General features: G+C 40.2%; 1 protein-coding gene across 15 annotated transcripts in view; it reads left to right on the forward strand.

Moving 5' to 3' along the window:
• The window catches only part of rbfox1 (RNA binding fox-1 homolog 1), a 257,018-nt gene that overhangs the window by 197,839 nt on the left and 38,900 nt on the right, over nucleotides 1–20,279 (forward strand). For 12 of the 15 annotated variants that reach the window (XM_084399705.1, XM_084399704.1, XM_084399701.1 and 9 more), the window contains one exon: nucleotides 13,085–13,327. In XM_084399705.1, coding sequence (XP_084255831.1) covers nucleotides 13,085–13,327 — 243 coding nt within the window. Of the gene's footprint in view, nucleotides 1–8,386; nucleotides 8,515–13,084; nucleotides 13,328–20,279 lie in introns of those variants that run through there. The other 3 variants (XM_084399696.1, XM_084399702.1, XM_084399700.1) reach the window with 2 other exon arrangements.

Here is a 20,279-nt window from a genome sequence, read left to right on the forward strand (position 1 = left end):
TAAACATGATGCGTGATTAATGTTCTTACTGCATGTTCCTTTCACCCAGAATGGGAGGAGGGCAGGGAGACAGAGAGAGAAAGAGACAGGGGGAGAAGTAGTAGACCGTGAGGAGGGGGTGGACTGGATGGAGGAGAGAAAGGCGAGTAAGGCAAGGAAATGAGCTTTCTCCAGCCAGTAAGAGTGTGTGGCTGCCTGACAGCCTGGTTCAGTGCCACCTTGCCACTTTGTTTCAGCTCTGTAAATAATGGCTGTAATTAAAATCACCTGTACCTGACAAGCATCAGAGTGTCTGCAGGAGATGCGCTGGCCTGATGAGCACTTTGTTCATGCTGCTGTCGCATTCATGGCTGTGACAACTAGGCATTTCGCATGTGCATCTACAAAACTTCATGTACTGCACGGGAGATTAGGGCCGAACCTTGTTTGCACGCACACACAAGTGTGCACTTGCAGTTCGTCACATGCAAAGTGCATACCTGCATAGGCTGACCTGTTTGTTCCTCAAATCCGGTCCTGAAGGGTCACTGCCCTGCAGAGTTTAGTTCTATAACTGAACAAGCTATCAAGGTCTCAGAGTTCCTAGAAAATTGCAGGAAGGTGAGTTTGATCAGGATTTGAGCTAAACTCTGCAGGACAGTGGCCCTTTAGGGCCGAATTTGAGGAATGCTGTTTTATTTTCAGTTTTAGGACAAAGAATAATAAGCATAGGAACAGGTTCACTGTGGCTGTCAGCTTTATGACAAGCTAAATCATTTAGAAAAACCTATTATTACTTAGCCGTTTTGATTTCTCTTCAGTTTATTGCATTATACCTGTAATAATTTTTAAATGAGTCATCACATTATTACTAATTACTTAAGACAAAAATACACCAAATTATCTCACAAACAGCTGGAAATTTCAATGACGATGTTTACATGTGCACCAACAATGGATTTAATTGCAGTAAGATGTTTACTCGACACGGGCAAACCTCTTCACTCCCGTTTACCAGAATAGTGGTTATTTGTACCGCCATTATACAAATGATGAACTCAGAAACAGTAGGCATGTTACTGGCCGCTGTTTTAATCTACTTGCATCAAATGCAAAACACATTTGACGTATTGGAAGGTTATTCTGAGCCGTGATGAACATCGCAATGCCGCTGTAACTGGGTTTGCCTACGCTGCATCGCTTTCCGGATGAAGATACGGAGCAGAGACTGCGCAAAATCAAAATTACAAATGCATTATGAGGATGCACGTAAACTCACTCAATGATATATTGACTCAATGATGTCCACGGTTTCATTTCAGATATTTGGTGATTTTATGCATGCGCATGGCTACTTGTATACACTGCTAATGTTATGAACAAAACATTCAGGCTGACTCAGAAAGATTTGTGCATTTTAAGCATAAAAACAGTCCTCCTAATAACATGATTAGCCATTTGCTGTGTTGTGCTACTGCTTCCCTCCAATTTATGTCTCATTGTGATCACAGGGCGATGACTCAGACCCCATCCCAGACTGAAGCTAGCGCGTGTTAGCCGCAAGCTACTTCGCCTTCAACACCCACAGAAACACAATTTCCTTACGAACATTGTCACGCCACATCACAAACAAATCGCTGATCCAGGGCTGATCTACAATTGATGAAACATAATGAAGAAATGAAAAAGCCAAGCATTCGATGCCTTCAAAGGCAACACGAGCCGTCTGTGTGAGATCTGCTAATAGAATTACCCACACACTGCTAAAGCATAGCCAAAGCACGCTAACTTGTAATTAAGATTTCTGAGGCTCGCTTAGATAACCCTAGAGTCGGCCTGCTGCTGTGGCATTCTTTCTGTTGTATGTTACTTTTAGCTCATTTATAATTGACTGTTAAACTTTAAAGTGTGTGCTAACTATATTTAGCACAGACTCACTGGACCAATTTTGCAGATTGCGCAAGAATGCAGCCACAAACTTCTGAGATGGCCTCCTCTTGTGAATCCATTGTGAATAGTTCTTTAATTCTCCTCTACATCTTGTCTCTATGGTGACGAATCTATTTCACCCATAATGAGACCCCTTAAAAATGGACAAAATGGAGAAAGTAGGAGGGAAGCGGGGCTGCTGAAAAGATTGTTAAGGAGTGATTCACGTCCCGATCCTCGTTCAGCCCGAGGAGCTGTGTTTATTCCATATGAACCTGCCTTCCTGAGTCCCAAAGGACAACATCTATTAAGTGAGCCTGACAGTTTCCAGGCTGTCTCCATATGGCCGAGACCCTACTGCTGAGTGCCTTTGCCTGCCACGCGTTCCCTTTTCACCCACATGACATCCACCACATATAATTACAGCACATGGGAGCCCAAGCGTGCGTGCGTGCGTGTGTGTGTGTGTTGTAGGAGGAAGTGGTACAACTTCTCAGCACAAGGAGGTTTTTGGGTGGTGACCCTGACTGTCTGATTAGAAAATTAGCCCAAAACATGGCACACTAACGACCTAGGCTTATTAGCGACAGTGCCAATGTTTAGTGGGCGTGCAGGGCTGAGCTGAGCTGTGAGTGGCGGGGAGGGCCGACAGTCTCTGGAGGAGCAGAGAGGGATATATTCTGTGTTGTGGGGGAGAGAGAGAGAGAGAGAGAGAGAGAGAGAGATGCATCCGACACAGTTCAAACCCCTCCAAGTTCAACCATACTAGAACATGAGATTTGCGACACGGAATGGAAAGCAGATTTGTTCCAGTGGAGCGGTGGGGGGAAGGCGATGAATTTGTGATCTGGAAATGTATATGAGCTCCTCATCTGAAGCGGCGGCCAGCCCTGGAACACACTGGCCGAGACTGATGTGTATCAGAGGAAAGCTGGCAGGAAGAGAACATCTGCAGGGGGACGCGGCTCTGACTACACACCCGCCATCTGATTTGACCAACCTCTTATTTCTTTCTCGCTGTTGTAGTTTCCAAAAACTATATTTGCTCAGGAGGGGTCATCCCTGAAGGTTCAAACATTATGCGTGTCATGAGTTTTTAGTCTTGGATCAATTTATTTAAAAATAATATTTTTATATATTTTAAAGAAATATATATATATATATATATAAAATATTTATGTATATACTGATTGGCTTCATCACTCTGTCTCCTCTCCACCAATAAGCTGGTGTGTGGTGGGCGTTCTGGCGCAATATGGCTGCCGTCGCATCATCCAGGTGGATGCTGCACATTGGTGGTGCTTGTGGAGATTCCCCCCTTCTGTATGTAAAACTGCTTTGAGTACCTAGAAAAGTGCTATATAAATGTAACGCATTATTATATATATAAATATTGTTATATTTTTCAGATTTTTTTCTGAAATAAGTATGTATTATGTCAAAACCAGCTCATGTTTTTCCACTGTATATTGGGGGGTTGAGTATGGGAGGGTTTGGTTGAGTCCATACCACGAGGCAAGTGCCCCATTTGCATTTATGCTCCTTTATGTGTGGCGCTGTTCTTTTTTGTGTGACTCTTATTCCCAATCACCTTTTACCCAAAGACTTTCAAATAATATAGGAGAATGAAAATCCTCTGCAGTTGTATAAAGAAACCTTAAAAGTGATTGTGTGCACAAACGTCGTATCATTTGGTTATTATGAAATGATGGCCCAGGAGGCAATGTACCAACCTGCAGTGCTGGTCATTATCTGCGGTTGTCTAGGTAGTACTCCTCATCCGAAATTCCGAGTAGCATGAGGGTGCAGGCGTGAATCCATTTTTACTGCCTCTTCATACCGTGCACACTATGTACTCAGAGACTGGTAATATGCAAGCCAAAAGTGTTCATATTTTCTCTCAGAGTTCAACAGGGAAAAGGAACTGGGTTATGATTGCATGGCTTTGTGTTCAAAATACGCCCACTTCAGGCTCTCATGCAAGCCAGCTATTGAGATCTTATTATTGCATCTCACTGACTATAAAAACATCATCCAATATCATTAGACCAAAGCAAAGACTAAGTCTGTCAGTGAAACCATGCCTCAAATTGGTATTCTCAACTCACAAAATGGTTGCCTGTGGTTTTAAGCTGTGTGTGGTTGGATAGACGTGCGTGCCAAAGCATTCACAGTCTAAAACAAAAGTCCGAGAGCCAGCAAGGAAAATTGTATGTGTGGACTCTAAAAAAGGTAAACATAACATTTACAGTAGAGTCTTCTCAGAGAGTTCACCATATACTTTTAAAGGTTTCCACAAGCCCAGATCTGATGAAACTGACCTGTTTAACATTACATGACTGATCTGAAATCAGAATAATCATTATGTGTCATTAGTCCAATAAGAAATTAAACAAAACCATTTTAAGAATGTTTCATAAAAGTCTCTTTACAGTATGGGATACCGGAGACAGTTGTAACTTGGAGTGGAGTGTAACACAATCAGTGTAACCACTTTGAAATTTGGATCAGTTCAGTAGGTTCTCTAGCTTAACTCTACAATATAACAATTATTTAAAACTTTCACCTAAATGTAAATAAAAAATACAAATATTATGTCCGAGCAAGTTTTAACAAAATGGGAAAGTGTATAAGCAGAAATTGATATGTATGGATTTGAAAGAAGAGGTTTATGGGGGATAATATAGAAATAATTGTAAACTGGGAAATTTGGTTAATAATTAAATGCATGTACATTTTTGTCCATGTTTTCTACAGTGTTACAACTCACCACAGTTAGTTTAGCGGGAATGGATTTCAAAATTTCATTTGTAACAGTAAATGTGTGAAACTTTGAGAAGTTGCACAATAATAATAATGCACAAAAGGTCTTCCCTCCCAGCGTCACCTTTGAGTGATGGTCACATGCTTAATTGTGTGCATATCTACCGGAGGCCCTATTTGGTCTGGATTTATGCAGGAACACATCCGGAATTGTAGAACGGTTTTACGCACACTCGGTGGTGCCGTCGATGGCGGCATCCATTCAGCAGCCCGGCTGTTTCTTTTGTGATCCTACAGAGATTTCTTCTGTTATTGGTATCGACTTGACAGGATTTGTGTCCATCACAGCAGCCCACTTAATCCAGATCAGCCTTTAATACTAATTAAACTGCTTGGGGACACACTCCAGCACCTGGTAGCTTACAACCGGTGCATATGCCGATTACCATTTTCTCTAGAACCACTTGACCTGAAAATAAAATGGCAGCCCTTTTTATTTGCTGTCCATTATGTGTAAAGGGTTTCCTTTGTTTGCCTCTTAAAAGACCCAGTGCCGCAGTCATCACGGTAATGTCTGATTTCCCATCAGGTGACGATTTAGCTTATTAAGGTTGCACAGATGGAGATGCTTCTGGAGGAGGATTACCAAAAGAGTTTGTCGACACTGTTCAGAGGACCGCAGAGATGTTTGCCTTGTGACAAATGGCAAGTGCAGCCCCACTATGCAGGAAGTGCCATTGGCGAGTGCTTTAAGATGTTTAATTAAAGACGCTGTGTGACAGGAGGGAGACCTGCGCGGGGTCCAGGGACTACGTGGCTAATCCTCTTCCTGCGCACACTATCCCCTTGCGAGTGTGATTGATGAACTGATTCCTCTTTACATCTTCATTTGCATGGTGTGCTAATGCCAGCACAGGGCTGAGCGGCGGCAGACGAGAGCTCCTGCGCTAATGCCGGCTAATATGATAATGGGAAACAAGGCAAGGTTAGCCGCCACTCGGCTCATCCGCCGTCTAGCCCATTAACTCGGAGCTTCGGTGCACCTCTTTGCTCGCAAAATGAGGTGTCCCACAGGCAACGTTAATCTGTTAACAAAGGCTTCTTCGATTTCGTAACTTTTTTTTGTGAAATGGTTGAATTAAAAAATAAAACTTGTGCAATATTCTGTGCCATATTGTAGTGTAAATAGTGTGAGTAGTGTGTTCACATGGAAAATTCCCCAAAGAAAAAGTGCACTTCAAATGCCTAGTTGTACTTAATTCACCGAAAGAAAGAAGTGTGGAATGTTGAACACTTCATGTACTCGATTGTCCCTGTTTTCTTTATGCAGCAGAGGGGAAGGGGCTGTCAGAATTCGATGTTTGATGCCAAAATAATGTTATAGATGGTTGAGTTCATGGCGCATAGTGTATAGTGTATCGCATGTCATTTAGGATAGAATTTTGCACTTTTTTGTGAACTAAATGGTTATTTTTGTGGACAAAAATTGGGTGTTATTTTATTCATGGTAAAATGTACAAAATGTATGCCAAGTATATTTTAGTCAAAATGTGTACAAATGAACAGTGCCCACAGAGCTACAATGCTATCTCAGCTTCCTTTCACCCTTGAACCTTCATCGGAAACTTTCCTCTGGTGGGGGCGGTTATATTTTCACGACGTCTGCCGGGTCCCTTTTTCTTTTGAGTTTGCATGTTTAAAAGGTAGCCTCCTGCTGGGAAATGGGTTACTTTCAAAATAGTTCACACCCATGCGCTACAAAACCTCTTGCATTATTAATTTGTTTACTCTGAGACAGGGAGTGCGATTTGATGTCTGGCTTTCCGAGTCATCACGCACTCACCAAATGGCGAACTCCTCCAGAAGTGTTGGGTTAACGATCACTGTGTGCGAACGCCAAAATGTTTGATCCGAAAACATAGTGCAGAGCTCAATGGGAAGGAAGAGCGGCTGAGATAATGAACGGTCGAGGGGGTCCTGCCCCGCTCTATTGCCGTATGTCACTGGGGCTCTGTTGGGGAATGGTTTGCCCTCTAAACTGAGAGCGTGTCCAGCTGAAGTGGCACTCCATGGACCTGGACAGAAGCCAGCTGACTGTCTAGAGCAAAGGGGCAGCACGCCGATCCTTAAACACCCTTGCTCGCATGCGTACTCACATACACAAGGAGCGCCTGTGGTGTGAATCCTGCATTGAGCGAGAGGAGAAAACAAAGGTGAAGGTTGATCGAACGTCCAATCTATAGGAAAGAAAGGGCAGGCCCAGCAGGGGCTCAAGAAGGCCTTGCCTCAGCCATTTTCTGTTTTTTCGAAGAGTTGGCCCAGGATTTCGCTGTGCAAGTCAGTGTGTTTGAAAGAGCAAGGACAGTGGATCTTGATCCTGTTTACCTCTCAGTCTGGCCCAACCAAAATCTGACAGCATTTATGGATGGCAAGAGGTCATTACTCACTTTCAGTGAGTTGCATGTCCTTAAATGAACCAAACCATAAACAGACCTTACCATCCAAGCACTAGATACTTGATTAAATAAACATTATGGTTCTTTTTTACTGAAGAAATCAAGCATACGCAGTGTGATTCCTTCCCATCAGGAGCGATAATATGAGTGTAGCTGAGCGTCTTATTTAAGTTCCTGAATATTTTTGAACATGCTGACAAAATTCGGCTTGAATTTGTAAAGTTTTTGCAATCCTATTCTAATGTGAAAGAACTTAGACAACCACACATGATCGCTCAGAATCATTTTTGTATTACCATTTTGTGTATTTTTTTACAAAATAACTTGATATAATTTGACTTATTTTCAGAGAATATATGGATTTAAGAAAAATAAGGTGTTTTTTAGAGAGCATATATTTTTTATGAATTGGCTATTTTCCTTAGATTTTGAAATTTGTTGATTTGTTTTCAGAGGAAAAATGTTTTTTTGTTTGTTTTTTTAAGAGAATATATTGATTTTTAAATATAATTCTTTTTAGACTTTAGACTAAGACGGTATATTAATTACGGAGCCCCTAAAGGTACCTGAGATGGGAAAAAATATTAAATGGGAGGAAAAATATATATTTAAATTCTTTTGGGTTCTCTCGCAAAAGTTTCACGTTCCCTCTAGAAACTTTGTGGCGTTTTGCTGGCAAAACCTTTGTGTTCCCTCACAAAATGTTTAAGTTCTCTCGCAAAAACCTTTGCATTCCCCTAGAAACGTTGTGTTCCCTCACAAAAGACTCAAAAGTTTTGCAACCCGTTTCTCGGGGGAAAACAAATCATTTCTGAAAGGACACAAAAGCATTGAAATATATATTTTTCCTCCAATTTCATTTATTTTCCCATCACCATGTCCGTTTAGGCTCCATTCTTCATAGTTTAAAACCTATGTTTAAAAAAAAGAGGGATTCTGAGATTAGTTTTCATTTCACCATCAGCGATACAATCCAAATCCATCAGCTGCACATTCACAGACAGAAAACAGCCTCAGCTTTAACATCATTTCACAATCTATATCACAGCTCTAAATTAAGTTTAGTTTACATGCTCGGCGAATGGCCTGAATCACTAACATTTCAGAGTGTCGGACATTAGTTATGAATAGAGAGAGAGAGAGAGAAATTTTGGAGCTTAGCTTTCGCTTGCATTAGTTCCCTCCTCCTTCTCCACCCCTCCTTCTCCACCCCTCCTTTCCCTCCCGCTCACATACTCACACACTCACTCTCTCCCTCTCGCTACACAGTGGTTGAACACACACCCTCATCTATAATTGATGCTTGCTTTAGGCAGATGCTGCAGGGATTGGGACCAAGGCAGCTGCTTAGTTTATGGAGGAAAAAGGGAGCAAGATGGTGGAACAGGTATTTTTTCCCTGTTATTCTGCTTACCAAGCGCATTAGTGCATTTTTTTTCCTGCCCGTCTTCCTTTTGTGCTGTGGCTGCACAGTAGAGCGAGTGGCTTGTGTATGACTGCGTTCGAGAGAGAGAGAGAGAGTGTGTGTGTGTGTGTGTGTCTCTGTGTGTGTGTGTGTGTGTGTGTGTGTGTGTGAGAGAGAGAGAGAGAGAGAGAGAGAGAGAGCGCTTTGAAGAAAGAGGGAGCCCCCTTCAGCAACTCTTTTTCAGGCTGCCTTATCAACAGCTGTTTTGCTCTCTTTTCACACATTTCGCCGTCTCTTTCTTTCTCATTTCTCTCCAATCCATCTCTGAGCTCTGTTTCGTGTTGGTCTTGGTGGCTAAACTCACAAATTTGGCAGCACACGATCAATTAAATGAGCCGAATTCTGTCATCCAGCCTGAGAAGAGTGAGTGAGACAGACGAGAGCTAGACGCGCTGCTCTTCAAACGGTTTATTTTGCTCCATAATAGTCAAACACTACCGGCAAGAACTTTGACACGTACCGCTTTAGTGCTACTGTGCTACACCTGGCTTTCCATAATTTTTAAGGCATTAGCATGCGGTTGAACTCATCGCGACCGTGAGCTGCGTCTATTCGTGTACATGCGGAATTTAGAGCGACTTCTCGCCTACGGGAGTGAGGGAGGAGTAGTCTCGTTGTGTGCGGAATTATATTTGCAAAGTGTCGTAAAAAGCCCTTTACCAAAACAAAGCCACTTTTTTATAGCTGCGTATGTTTAAGTGTTCGCCTGGAAGCCGAGCAGAGTGAAGTGATGGATCCAGTGCGCTGCCACGTAAAACATATTTCAGTCCTCCAAATGTGGTTCTCATTAGGGTGGAGGCCAAAGCGTTTAGCTAAGCCTGACTGTCTGCCATCGCATTTTTTCTCCCAGTGTTTGCCAACAGCTTATTTTACGAGGGCCTCCAAAAAATCCCAGCGACGGCACGACTACAATGACCGCAAATGTAGAGCTCCCAGCAGACTTGCACCATCAGGGGCTTCCCACACCATGGAGAAGCACCACTGTCTTTTCTCTAACTTTTCTTCCACCCTCCCCTTAACGTCTTTGACACTTGTGTATAAAGAGTTTAGCACTCCTGATCAAATGATAGTCTAATTATGGCGGTGGTGTGCCCGCTCTTGAATATCAATGTGCTATGCGAAGTGCTGATGGTGTTAATGGAAAACAGCGTGATGTGTGTAACATCTGCTTAAGGAACAGCAGGGATTTTTTTTACAAGGTCCCGTTTACAGAGTAGCAAGTTGCGGCTTCCCTCCTGGCTCTTCTCGGCTCGTTCAACTTGCCAAGAATGAAAATCCTGTCATTATTTACACGTTGTTCCAAAGCTGTGGGACTGACTTCTGGGGAATGCAAAAGGTGAATTTTTGAAGAACATCCTGACCACTCTTTTCAGTATTTACATTTACAGATTTGGCTGATGCTGTTATCCAAAGTGAATTAAACTGCATTCAAGGTATACATTTTTATTATGGGAATCGAACCCATGAATTAGGCGTACTGGAGCTGTCAAGCATAAAAAATGATGCAGGCGTACCATAAAAGTATCCTAAATATGACCGTATATTCTTTCTAAAATGTCAATATTCACTACTAGTAGGTAATTCAAAACTTACCCAGTTTTCATTTATTGCCTTCCACTCCAGTGGGCAACCAGATCACTGAGACAGTGAAGTAAACTTAAACAAATGATTTAGTCCAGTTTTCCAAAACATATCAACTTATTCATTGAAAAGATTTGACATAAAATAACTGTTCATGGATATGGCATCACTATACATGTACACTATACACATATACACTATACATACATGTTCCTCACACATCATATGCTATTGTATAGGGAAATTTAGACTGGAATATTCATATAAATCACAGATAGAACTGTGGACTTTTTCTCCTTTTATCCTACGCTTTGTACGTAGGATTTCTGTGTAGTGTGGCATTGTGGTCAGAGGAGAGAAAGTAGTGGCAGAGTGTGTTTTGCTATTTTTATAATGTGCAGTTGTCCCGTGTCAGAGTGTGTTCTCAACAGGCCTGTGGGCGCTGGGATCTCTCTGCCTACATAACTCATGGTTTGGCATGGAGAAGATGTGAATGTGTGTGTATGAAATGTGTCACGAACTGTTTCCTCCTGTAAGAATGGAAAATAACCAATTAGATCTCTTTAATATCTCAATCATTTCTCCTAGACTGCAGTGAGAATAAATGGAGAGCGAACAGAATTTTTTTCTTAAAGCTGTCTCAAAAATTGTCTCCATATACTTTCTTAAAGGAATAGTTCACCCAAAAAATGTACTCACCCTGATATCATTCCAAACCTGTAAGACTTTCTGTCTTCTGTAGAATCAGATGTTGTCCAATGGCATCCATATTGACTTTCATTGTATGGACAAAAATAATTTTCAAAAAATCTTTTGTTTCTGCAGAAGAAATGAAGTCATGACATGAGGGTGAGGAAATGATGACATCATTTTCATTTTTGGATGAAGTCACCTGCTTCTCAGATTTTTCTTCTAAAATGTGTTTCTTTGGTACCTTGAAAAATCTGAGCACACTGAACGTCTTTCTTAAAGTCAAAGAAATGAATGCAAACACTTCTCTTCAAATTCTCCCAAGACCTAATTATCTGGGCTATACTATCCACACTCATTATGGCTATACATCTATACTTGAATGTATGTCAACTATTGACAGTTGTCAGAAACCTCTGACCTCGTTGTTATTGTTAACTTAAACAATTAAAAAAAAAAATCTATATTTGATGAAAAACTATATTTATTTTTTTATTACAATAGCGTATTACAATAGCGTAACTAAATTACTAAAACTTAAAACAAAAACTGAAAATATAAAATAAAAGCTCATTTAAAATATGAATTATACTATAATACTTGAGAAATAATATTAAAATAACACTGGCACCTGACCAATAAAATTTTCCAAATGGCTGTACAGAACAAAAACACACCATCTGGTTATACAAAATCCACACAAATAAAGAAAGTTACTGCACCATCACCTAAGGTTAGTATCCACATCAATTCCACACAGCCATTCAGATGAATGTATTTTTCATGAAACTTCCCCATTACCTGTGCTGTTGTGCATCATGTGACCCAAGTTTGTTGTGTGTTTTCATTCTGCTAATCTGCCGTTGTTTATTGATAGCGAACGCTAATTTAGATGGCTTTTTGGTCTCTCGGGCGCGGCTTGCAAAGTGGCGGTTTAGCGTAGATTTGGTGTGCGAGGTGTATAGACGTCTCCATGCATAAGTGGATAATCTGGGTGCTGGGAGGTGGATGAATTGGTCCTGATCAAATAAGAAAGCTCTTCCTGAGATAAAGGTCTGTTGAGCGTTGTGTATGGAACGCATTTGTCTGTGGGTGTGCTTGTTCATTTGTTGTCGGTCCGGTGCATGCTAACACTGTAATTTAATTGGCCCAGCTTTATGAAAGAACTTCTGTCTGAAGCTGAGCGTGTGCTTCGCTAATAGTTCAACACACAGAGAGCACGAATGACGCGATATAAAGCTAGTGTGTGTGGACCTCAAATATGGACCAAAAGTATGTGGACATAATGAGCATGTTTGATACATACAATCATGTCTGACCTCTTGTGTCCGAATGAGAGTATGTCCCATGATCCAACGTCAGATGGAAAATAGGGATGAAGCTGAATACCATAGAAAAATGTGTAATTATTAATGTGAATAATAATGAATTATACTGAATAATAGAAACAAAATATCCATTAGACTTATTAAGGAGAAACCATTTTCATGAATATTTTTCAAATTATTTTCATGAACATATTTAAAGTAACAACGCAGTAGTAAGTCTAAAGTCAAGATGACTAAAGTGTGAACTTCATGAATGAATTTGCAGACAATGTGATTTTTGAATTTTGAGTTTAAATTGGATGCTGTCGTTTTATTAACAAGTATATGCTTAAACAAAGACACTATCATACATGTTTTTGTTATTATGTAAATGTTAATGTTTTAAATCACGTGAGCGTGATACACGATAAAAAAAAAATTGAATTTTGATATTCGTCTCAAGGCTGAACGCATTAGTGATGTTTTGGAATCTGTGTTTTAGTACAAATCTTTTAAGTGAACAAATCATGAAGGACAAAAAAGTTAGCAGGATGCTTGAACACTCTTTCTGGACTCAAAGTTAAGAGTTACTTGTCACTATCACCTGGTGTAACTATGTAACATGCATGAAGGGTCGGTGAACGAATCTGATTAGAAAAAGGATTAGAAAAAACTAAGATGACTCAAAATCCCCACCACTCACACAAAGCGTTTATTTTACAAACTTTCGATTTATAAAAATCAATAAATAGCTGTTGTAGCAGCTAAAATCACTATAAACGTCCGCCCATGGTTTTGAAACTCAATGCAGATATGGATGTGGCGTTCAGGTGTCCACATACGGTATGTTTGGTCGTTTAGTGAACTATGCTATAATGTCGCTAATATTTTGCTGTTGTTCTCTGTTTTTTCAGGGTAATCAAGACGCCCCAGCACCCCCAGAAACCATGGCCCAGCCTTACCCATCGGCCCAGTTCGCTCCCCCTCAGAACGGCATTCCTGCTGAGTACACGCCGTCCCACCCTCACCCGACTCCAGACTACCCGGGCCAGACCCCCGTGGCAGAGCACACTCTGAACATGTACCCCCCTGCCCAGACGCACAGTGAGCCCAGCGGACCAGACAACAGCGTACAGTCGGTCTCCGGCACAGCCACAGTAAGCGCCGCTCTCTACAGAATATCTCTCTCTTTCTCGCTTTCTCGATCTCCGACTCTTCTTGATGGCATTGCTCGTCACGGTTCAGGTTTTTTGGATTGTGCTGTGGATTGAGGTGCCCTCCGTGATCTGCCCTCCAAGGACATCAGTGCTGTAGGCTGCCTTAATATTTCATATGTTTCAGGGCATTTCCATGAATAATTGACTATCTTTGTGTTTTTCACCAACTCAGAGTACAAAGTGCTCTCGCTGAATTTAGTTTGGTGAGGTTTTCCCTCTAGATTTTTTCAATAATTTCAAGACCGTTTTCTGTTCTAAAATTGTACGATTCAGCGCAATTCTGCTCAGTAACAAGAAGTCGCTGGAGAATTTGGTTTATTAAAAGAATAGTTTTCCTAAAAAGGTTATGTCATTATTTACTCACGCTCATGATGTGAGCTGTAAATGATCAGTGAATAATGACTTAAAATGTTGGTCTGTTCCTCACGCAAAGCTATTATTTGGCTTCAATATACTGTCTATTTGTTAATTGTGGACTCAGTGATTTATTTAAATTATGTAGGTTTTTTACAATAAAATATTATATTACAGTTTTTATATAATAATACATTTGAAACTTCATTATTCATCATAACCTATAGGTCAGTTGAGTAGAATCATTCAGTGTGAATTGTTAGTTTATTGTAATATAGGCCTGTGTATAATTGATAGCATTATGTAAAGAACTCATAGAATTCAGATGTATCCCTTTGACTGGGATTTTGTAATTTGATGATATCAGATGTATTTTATATATTCTACAACAATCAGGTGACAGCTGGGAAGAGCCTGGGGGGGCTTTTTGGCCCAGGTAAATGGGCAATGTGGCCCATTTTTATGATTTTGAGTTGTACCATATAAACTAAATTTGTAAATATTTGCAGTTATTTCCCCTAATAATATGCATTATCACCCTGTTAATGCTAGTCATTTCTAATTATGTTAAAATTTAGCATTAAATGTGTTCACTAGTTCGTATGGCAGAAGATGTGCAACAAATCTTCAAAAATGTCTACTTTTGTGTTGCATGTGGGTGGGCGATTTAAGCATGCATGTTTGGAATGACATGTGGGTGAGAAAAAGGATGATAGAAGTTTAATTTTGGGGTGAACCATTCCTTAGAAAGAACAAACATTTTTAGGAGAAACTCCTGTTGTATCCCATAATTAGACCATTTGCTCAACAGACAAAATGTTTAAACCGTTTTACTGATGATTTGAAGGAAAATATGAGCTTTCTTGCGAACAGCGGCCAGATTTTCATTGCCTATCCTACCTTAGTGTTCAAATTTCTTTTTTAGTGCCAGAGCAGAAGGGAGCAAAACCACATCTGGAAAAGCCATTATCCCCCCCACTCTCTCTCTCTCTCTCTCTCTCTCTATCAATCTCTTTCCTTCACTTTATGAGCCTAGAGAAAGCAAAACTTTACAGACATCCAAAGCTATGACCTCATCTGGCTGAAGCTGTTTTTAGATCCAGGTCGTTCCTCACAACTGATCCTTCATCTACAAACAAAAGAGGCCTAGACTCCCTCATTCTCATATTTTCTTTGTTTGTTGGAGTAGGTGGTAACCAATCAGCTCCCAGAGGGACGTTTTAATACAGTAATAGATGCTTTTCATTGCTGTTTTGATAGAGCGCAGTGCCATATTCTCAGTGGTCAGTGTGAGAGAGCTTGTGGTGGATTTCATGAATGCGTATGGAACAGTATTTACTTTCTAAAAGCAAACAATAATATAAAATTGTAGTAATGCTTTACAATACATTTATATTTGTTAACATTAGTTGATGCAATTGCTAACATGAGCTAACAATGAACAATACATTTATTCATCTAGGTTAATGTTCATTTCTAGATAAACTACTGTTCAAAACGTTGGGGTCAGTCATTTTTATTTTTATTTTCCAAAGAAATTAAGGCTTTTTTTCAGCAAGGATTAAAGGGTTAGTTCACCCAAAAATTACAATTCTGTCATTAATTACTCAACCTCGTGTTGTACCAAACCCGTTAGACTTTCGGTCATCTTTGAAACACACATATATTTACATTACATTTACATTTATTAATTTGGCTGACAAATGTGAATTGAGTGGTTTAGTCAAAATTTTCTGAAGAGACATGATCGCTTTATATGATGACATTTTTTAATTTAGGCTTTACAATAAATGGAGGGACAGATATCTTTTTCATCATTTTCATCAAAATATCTTCATTTGTGTTCCAAAGATGAACTAAAGTCTTATGGGTTTGGAACGACATGAGGGAGAGAAATTAATGACAGAATAAATTAAAAAAACTGTTGGTAAACTATCCCTTTATTATCCTAGTAAAGACATTTACATATATAAATTTTTTTTTTTTTTTTTTTTGGCTTTCACAAAAATATAAAGCAGCACAACTCTTTCCAATATTGATAATAATAATAAATGTTTATTGAGCATCAAATCATCATATTAGAATGATTTCTGAAGGATCATGTGACACTGAAGACTGGAGTAATGATGCTGATAATTCAGCTTTGACATCACAGGAAAAAATCACATTTTAAAATATATTCAAATAGAAAACAGTTATTTTAAATTGTATTAATATTTCAAAATATGACTGTTTTTTTACTACATTTTTGATGCAACGTCGTTGAGTATAAGAGACTTCTTTCAAAAAACAGCCGACCCCAAACTTTTGGACAGCAGTGTATACTAATACATTTTTAGCATATGGAGTTGCTTAAATTAACATTTGTTTAGATATAATAATGAACAATAGGTTATTTATACATTAACATTATCCTAAATTGATGAATGCTGTAATTAAATGTTTCTTTTTAGTTTATTATACCTTATGACGTGATAATGTTAATGAATTTAAACATTGTAAAATGGGTGACACTTTACAGTAAGGTTTCATTAGTTAACATTAAGTTAACATAAACTAAGAAAGAACAACACTTCATGTTAATTTGAACATTTACTAATAAATTATTGAACAAACAATAAACAGTTGTATATTTCTAAACTAATGTTAACAAAGATTAATACAAATGTAATTTCTTCTTAACCGTTTTGTTATGGCTGTTATTATTAATTGTCACCTTCATTTCAGGACATTCGTCATCAGATTCTCAGTAAACACCACGGGTGTAATGATGGTCACAGACGCAGAGGTGGACCTTTAATTTAACCGACCTGAGTGGTTGTTAAAACCGGCCCACTCACAGATCATTTCAAGTTCATTTAGTTTCGGACAATGCAGAAAGTGGTGATGTCCGAGTGGGGGAGTTGTTTACTCTGTAATTAGCCCGTCCATTGCCTCCAGCTTGACCCATTCAGGTTGGTTTGCGGGAACTGTGTGAACATGATAGCCAGGCATTATCTCATTGACTGTAAACAGCCAATCACAGTGACATGCAGGTACTGCTTCCTCTCAAGTGACATTTCGCTTCTGGATAGTGTCACTTCAGAAAGATGAGTGGTTGATTTGGTCTCATATTTGTTTTAAATCTGTTGATTATTTTCTCATGCAGTTTTTTCCTTAAATAAGGATGTTTCACAAACGGTGTGGAAGTCAGCTCAATATGTCAGCTTGCTGCTCTGACTCCTGTCGTGCTTCATTGGCCGCCTTCCCCCATGTGGTCCCGAGAGAGTGCCCATCCTCATCCAGGCGGAGTGAGAGCTGATTTCCTTTAGGGAGGGCACGTGTGGTCTGGGCCATACCCGCAAGAGGGCAGACATCTTGCAGAACGTCCCCCTCGCAACCCCTCTGGTGTAGCTTTTGGGGGTCGACGGATGGTTGTAGACGCACAGATGATAGTGGAGGTTGACTTAGACAGCTACTGCGTTTCATCCTAGTAATGTTGCTGTGCTGAAAATAGCACATCTTAAAAAGGCATCATCGCTGATGTACGTTATCTGTCTCTTTTTTTTGCCTCTGCGGTTCACTGAGTGCAGGAAACCCTCAGTGTTGTACCTCTGAGCTATTGTGCAGTTGTTTGTGCATGAGAGCGTCTTCGCAAATGAGCGTGCAGCACTCTGAAGCACTGAGCGCTGTGGCTTTGGTTGGTTTATCTTTCCCAAATGCTTGGTTTTTTTATTTTTCTGCTCATGTAAAACCAACATTGCAGCAAAATATGCGTCTGTTATAATGAACGACTATTAATGAATCCTTTGATACCAAAAAAGATTAACTGGAAGCCTTTTTTTACTGTTTGTTATTGTTTTTCCCTCCATGTTGAAGTCCTCTGCCAGTGAAAAGAATGCGGCACAGATGGCATGCTATGTAAACTGTCAGGCGTATGCATGCTATACACACGCGCACACACACACAGGCTATATTTTTACCTGGCACACATCCCAGAATTGTTCCGAGAAAGGAATGATAAACAATCCACTCCTTTTAGGTTAAGTAGGTAACTGGCCGTGTATATATATTTATATTTATGTACACACACATATATATTATACTAAATATACATTTCATAAAGAAAAATGTCACACACCACACACATTCTTGTACATCTACCTTTATGAGGACATCCATTGACACAATGCAATCTCTAGCAGCTTACCCTAACCTTACCCATCACAATTAAGTGCCTAACCCGAACCCTTACCCTAAATCTACCCTTAACCTAATTATAACCTTATCCCTAAAACTATTCTTGACCCTCAAACAGGCCTTTAAAGGGCTCTCAGCAAGTGAGGACCGGCCAAAATGTCCTCACTTTACTCTCTTTGTCCTCACTCCAATGGTCTAAAACTCAAACTGGTCCTCACAAAGATAGTTGTACAAGTACACACACACACACACACACACATATACATATATACACAAATTAAATATGGAATTGTTCTCCCTTATTCACTTTTTTATGAAATGTACAACACATTATTAAACAAAAGCTCCCTCATGGATCAATGACGGTTGATGCAATTATTCCACATTCCCCCACAATGAAAAATTCCTCGGAAAGGAAAATATTTTACAGGCACTTTACGCTCCAAGTCCTCACTGTGAGGTTATCTTTTTCTGTCCAGCGCTGCCATATGTGTGTCCGTGTGGGCTCTTACACTCCAGCGGCTGTGTGTTTGTGTGTGTGTGTGTGTGTGTGTGTGCTCAGAGCACACACCGGCAGCCCTGTCACTGTTTGCCGTTTAGCACTCAGTGTGAGATCAATGAATGGTAAACACTCACAACTCTGTGAGTCCCCAATCAGTAATTGAGTAGGTCTCCCAGGCTGAACCGCTGTCCTCCCTCACATTCCTGTCCTTATCGCTCCATCTTTCCCTCACCTTTCCTCCCTACAGGGAGCAACACAATCTCTGGCTCCATAGAAACGGCCACAGAGGACTTTCTTCTTCTTTTTTTTTTAGGCCGCTTTGGAATCGATCGTTATTTGTCACGATTGGAAGTATCATATTGTGCATTGCATGTTTGAATAATGAAAGCGGGATTTCAAGGCAAATTTGATGCCCGAATACTGTGAATGGGATTCAAAATGTGTTTCGCTTCTGCCCCTGGCCCCTATTTTAGTTCTATAGATTTATTCCTTTTCCCCCGTCTCATCCCATCACCCTGAGATCAGTCACCGTGGCCTCCGGCTCCCCACGGCTACTAGACAGGGGCGAATCGATTAATTGATTTCGGAATCAATTAATTGAGCCATTAAGGCAGCCATATGCACGGACCATGAAATGAGATCTCTAAAACCGTACATATGGCTGCCGACCGCACCGTGCCTCAACCTAAAGACCCGCTGCATTCCTTCCTATACCTTTATTGAAAGAGCAGTAAATGGAAAAGCATATTTCCAATTATAACAGCCCAGTTGTCTCTTCTGCTGAGGGCCGCTTGCCTCACGACACCATTAAACCGAGCCTCCCGCAATAGGAAAAGTGCAATTTTGTTAAAGCAATAAAGACGGCGCACATCTTGTCAGTTTTACATTGGATGGTTTACTACACTGCTTTAGCGTTTTATCTTCCGTTTTTCTTTGTTCTCTGCCTTGAGGAGTGGGTGTTCTTTTGTTTATGACTTGTAATAACACAAGACAGATTTTTTTTTTCCCTTGCACTTCTGCAGCCTTTCATGTATTGAAAGACTAGTATTTTTCAAGTGCTCTCTCATGTTTTCCCCCCACCCTTGCATTTCAGTCGGGTGGGTATATCGTACCCTGTACAAACATTATGATGACACGATATTCATATTTACAGTCCCAGCAAGCTGTTCTTTACTCTTCATTTGAGCTTTGCTTTTTTTAAACTTTCTGTTGCCGCTTTAGTCAGAGTCGCCCTGAGCACCGCCTGATTTAAATAAGAATGCCACACGCACACAGACACGCGGTCCGTTCCATTGCCAGGATTTCCAGTGAAGCTTGCTTTAACAGTCCTGAGCATCTGTAATGTCAGAGAGGCAGTTGTTACACTGGGACTCAGTCATTCTTTTGTTCCAGACAATATGATTTCCAGAGCGCTTGAAGCATGACAGGACAGCTGCAGCAAGCAGAAAGTTAAAAAAATATCTCTGGGCATAACCGCGGGCTCGAGGCAGAACCTCCGCTTCCCTTTCTCAAGCGCTACAAAAGAAAATAAATGCACATAAATTCACATACATGTGAACATGCTCATGCTAACACACGTAATGGGTGAATTACATTCGAAAGAGCACCACTATGGCCTCACTCCAAAGGGAAGAGACACGTTTGGTGAGGTGAAAAATAAAATGCATTTTTATGAGAGCAGAATCATTCATTGTGAATAAATCATTCTTTTGAACTGGATCTTTTAAATGAATCACTTGATTCAGCTCACAAATTTGGCCTGAATGATACATTCATGATTTAGAATGATTCACTTCTCGGGTTTGACAGATTCAATGATCTGATCGCTGTGGTTAACATCTAAGAGGAATATTTTTA

The sequence above is a fragment of the Rutilus rutilus genome (assembly GCF_951802725.1).
Source record: "Rutilus rutilus genome assembly, chromosome: 1".
NCBI classification, from domain to species: Eukaryota; Metazoa; Chordata; class Actinopteri; order Cypriniformes; family Leuciscidae; genus Rutilus; species Rutilus rutilus.